Below are 4,036 nucleotides of genomic sequence, written 5' to 3' on the forward strand. Positions count from 1 at the left end.
AATAAATAAATAAATAAATAAATAAACAAACAAACAAACCAAAAGGGCACTTGGGGCAAGGAGCAAAAGGGGCAGGTGCACAAGCCCCCCCAGGTCCCCTCTGCACGTGCCTGACCAGAGCATTAACTGTTTTTTTACGGTCTCTACCTGCACCATGGGGATGTGCCCCTTGAAACTCTCCACTTTAGACTTTACGATCTTGGCTATCTTCAGGGCATTGGGAACTTCAGAGAAACCTTTTTCCAGCTTGTACAACGTGCGCCAGTAGTTCCCAACATCGCCCTCCACCTGCAGGAAAACAGTTTTTATTAGGGCTGAAAATATTAAAATACTAAAGTCATGTGATCGTTACTTTGTACGTTCGGTACCTTGTCTGGAGGGACCCCGGACAGCGGCCCGTGGAGCCACTTGTCATGGTCCTGCAGGAATTCAAACGACGTTTCGTACAGGCGCAGAAACGGCGTGAGCCCGTCCTGGATCTGTTTCCGCTGCGGAAACTGGGACACGGGCCAGCCGAAGGCCTCCTCTTCCATGTTGAGGTCATTAATCTTCTCAGAGCGAGACGAAGGAAATAGACAAACCAGAAATGATTAAACGTTTAGAAAATAAAATGACAAAACTGATAAATAAAAGGATTTCTGGTATATTTTGGGATGACAAATGAAAACAAAGATGATTAAAACGCTGTTTCACATCCAATGCTGCCCTCTGGTGGTAAAAAAATATAAGCATGTGAATCCACTTGCACTAAAAACACCAAATCTTTCCCAGTAATTTTGTCTAGTTTCTACTGGAAACATATTAGTACACTTTAAATAAAACAAAACTTACAAGTAACTTCTATAGAAGATGTAAGAGCTTGTTTTAAGTCAGTAATTCTAGTATATTGATTTAAAAAGTTCCATTGGCAGATTATTTCACTTAGAAGAAATTTGTCCCATCTATAAGGGAGCAAAATCTGCTTCTTTTTATCACCATTCAAGGATTATTGACATAAAATAAGCTGATATATCTTGCTGAAAACTTACTTTTAATTTTGTCTCATTCAAGATATTTGCAGTAAAAACTAGACAAAAATGTAAAAATGTGTGTTTTTGCAATGATAAGTTGAAAAAACACACGGATAAAACCTCCATCCTTGGTCCTACTGCACCTTGTCACTGGCCATGTCCAGCCTGGTGTTGAGCGTCTGCGCTTTCTTCAGGTACTTGCTGAGATCCGCCAACTCACCATAACTAAGAAACTCCTTCATCTGCATGTTGTAGCCCACCAGCTCGTCCATGAAACGCTCCCGTTGCAGCTGCAACAATTAAACCAAACAGCATTTTATCATTTCACCTTCAGTAAATCCATCATTAACCCTCCTCAGCTTCAAGCAGACCTTGAGTGCGTTCTGGTAAAGCTCCGTCTTCTCATCGATAATCTGCTGGTGTTCCTCAAACACGGCGGGCATGCGCTGGAACCAGTGGACAGTTCGGGTGTTGAGCTCCAGGTCTTCTGGCGACAGGGTGACAAAGTCCATCAGGTCGCAGAGCTGCTTGTTGGAGTCAGCCAGCCGCTGCTCCAGCACAGGCATATCTGTTTCTATGATCTTCTGGACGTAGGCCTGCAGAGAGACGCAGGGGACCATCGGCACAGTTAACAGGTACAGACGTTAAAAGCAAACTGATAGATTTCTGTTACTGTTTTGAGACACTAGCATAGAATTAGTTAAAGACGGCCTCTTATGCTTCCTTGAATGGGTTAGGATTGATCTATGGTCTAAACAAAACATGTTCATTACATTTCTTGGCAAAGAATCATTCTTAGATAATGAGATTTTAGCTGTTTTTGGACTCTGTCACTTTAATGCAAGTAAGCTGCTGCTGGCCACGCCCCCCAACTCAATGATTACATGGCTGCAAACAGATTCACAGTTATGCCACTGCACGTCTGAAAAGCATTAGTAGAACCTCCTGCACAGCCAACAAGAATGCAACAAGTGGTTTCTGGATGGTAAGTCAATAACATAACACTTTGGCCTTTCCAGCAGCCATTGTATGGTGCATACAGCAAACCAAACATACTGACTGGACTTTGCTAGGGTTGTAACAGGTGGAATTCTGTATGGGTTGCTAGGTGACAGGTGGAATTCTGTGTGGGTTGCTAGGTAACAGGTGGAATTCTGTGTGGTTGCTAGGTAACGGGGCAGTGCCTTCTGATTTGTTTCCTTCTGGAGGTTTTTGAAACGACTCATTTTCCAGCCACCATTGCTAAAAAGTAGCTGAGTGTTTTTTAAGTGCTTAGACTATTTTTAGAGGCAGAAGAAACACAAACGGAAGCATAAAAACATGCAAAAAGAAAATTTTGCGTCACAGTTCCCCTTTAAATGAAAATCTTCAAAAACAATATTAAAACAAAATAAAGTATACTTTTACAAGCTAAAAAGCCACTATTCAGACATAAGGTAAACTATTAAGTAAAAATCCTTCAAGCTTAATTTACTGACAGGACAGTGTAATTATTGCTGTGTGACAGGAAACAAAAAATCACCTGCAGCTCCACCATTTTCAGAGTGTCAGGCGGCGTACTCAGGGCCATCTCTGAAATCTTCTCAAACTCTTTGCAGAGCCTGTCAGTTAGAAAAGATCCGTTATTCTGGTGGAAGTGTCTGATACCAGAAACATCACTGCTTCAAATTCTCTAAAAATTCATATTAAGGAATTACTGACTTGAAACTAACTCATGTCTTGCTTAAAAGTTACTTGTAAGTTACTTTTGTTTAATTCCCAGTGTATTAAGATGTTTCCACTAGAAACTAGACCAACTATATTTGGTAATATTTGGTGTTTAAAGACAAAGGATGAAGCAGGAAAGCAGTGAAGCCCTTCAAGAAACCTTTCATTGATTTCCTGATGATCTTGTAACATCTGCATAGCCAGTTTCTCCTTGAGCTCCAGCGCACGTTCGGCCAGAGAGCTGAGGAGTTTCTGGGACTGGACCTCAAACATGCCGAGTCGCACCACCTGAAGTCCAAAGTATGATTAATCAGTTCTCAAAGACCAGAGTGAATCTCTAGACAGATAAATTGACAATTATACATTTTGTTAGCTTTTCTAAAAAGTTTTAAAGCTACATTTTTTAAATGATGGACATGAAAATCACACTCTGTTGCCTAAAGCATTGGATCACCACACATTATACACACATGACCTTTAACGTAATCACATTTTAAATATTAAGCCTATGTTGCTTCAGTTCTTCTAAGAAGTGTGTCTAGAATGATTAGAAGTTTGTTTTTGGGAAGATTTGACCATTAGTTTAGGACATCATTGTTGAGGTCAGACACTGATGTCGGACAATAATAAATAATAAAGCCAAGAAGATTTAAAAGCATTAATGTCTCTTTCCGGGTCCCTCAGAAGGAGAAAATCTTTGATTGTACTTAAAATCCAGACATGACTAATCAAATTTAAAATCACCATCCAAAGTCACATCAACGTGTTTTGACAGCAAAGAGACAAAAATGTGGAAAAAAGGACAAAGAGGACCAGAGAGACGATCAGTGTGGTTGCACCTAATGAAAATTATTCTATCTTACTGCGATTAAGGCATTAATCAACTTGATCAGTTAAATATAGGCTGGATAAAATACTTGGTTTTTGGTGTTGGTGGTAGGTAAATCTGGACATCATCAGCATAACAGAGAATATATTTAATTTTTAGAAATCCCATTGGTAAAAAATATAACAAAAAGACTGGACCTAAGTGTTTTTTTCAGCTCTGATAGTCTGGTAGGCAAAACTGCAACATTTGTTACATTTTCATTTGCTGCAGTTCCTCGCCTGTGGGAGCGCTGCACCAAAAAAAAAAAAAAAAAAAACACTGGAGGAAATGACACAAAAACCTCTGAAAAAGACACTGAGCACAACTTCCTGCTTCAATAAATGCAAAGAAAAATGGAGTAACATCAGATTTTAGCGCTTGTAGGACTTCTCTTTTGTCTTAGGTAAACCCCCCCCCCCCCCCCCCCCCCCCCCCCCCCCCCCCCCCACCA

General features: G+C 40.4%; 1 protein-coding gene across 1 annotated transcript in view; it reads right to left on the bottom strand.

Annotated features, from left to right (window-relative positions):
* Positions 1–4,036, bottom strand: part of dnah7 (dynein, axonemal, heavy chain 7) — an 88,274-nt gene that overhangs the window by 73,214 nt on the left and 11,024 nt on the right. Inside the window, exons 12-17 of the mRNA XM_015053974.1 lie at positions 2,878–3,005; positions 2,533–2,611; positions 1,382–1,606; positions 1,154–1,300; positions 369–548; positions 148–288 (exon numbers count right to left, since the gene is read on the bottom strand). Coding sequence (XP_014909460.1) covers positions 148–288; positions 369–548; positions 1,154–1,300; positions 1,382–1,606; positions 2,533–2,611; positions 2,878–3,005 — 900 coding nt within the window. The remainder of the gene's footprint in view (positions 1–147; positions 289–368; positions 549–1,153; positions 1,301–1,381; positions 1,607–2,532; positions 2,612–2,877; positions 3,006–4,036) is intronic.

This window comes from Poecilia latipinna, unplaced genomic scaffold (genome assembly GCF_001443285.1).
Source record: "Poecilia latipinna isolate Pla-1442-1.1 unplaced genomic scaffold, P_latipinna-1.0 Scaffold1221, whole genome shotgun sequence".
Classification (NCBI taxonomy): Eukaryota; Metazoa; Chordata; class Actinopteri; order Cyprinodontiformes; family Poeciliidae; genus Poecilia; species Poecilia latipinna.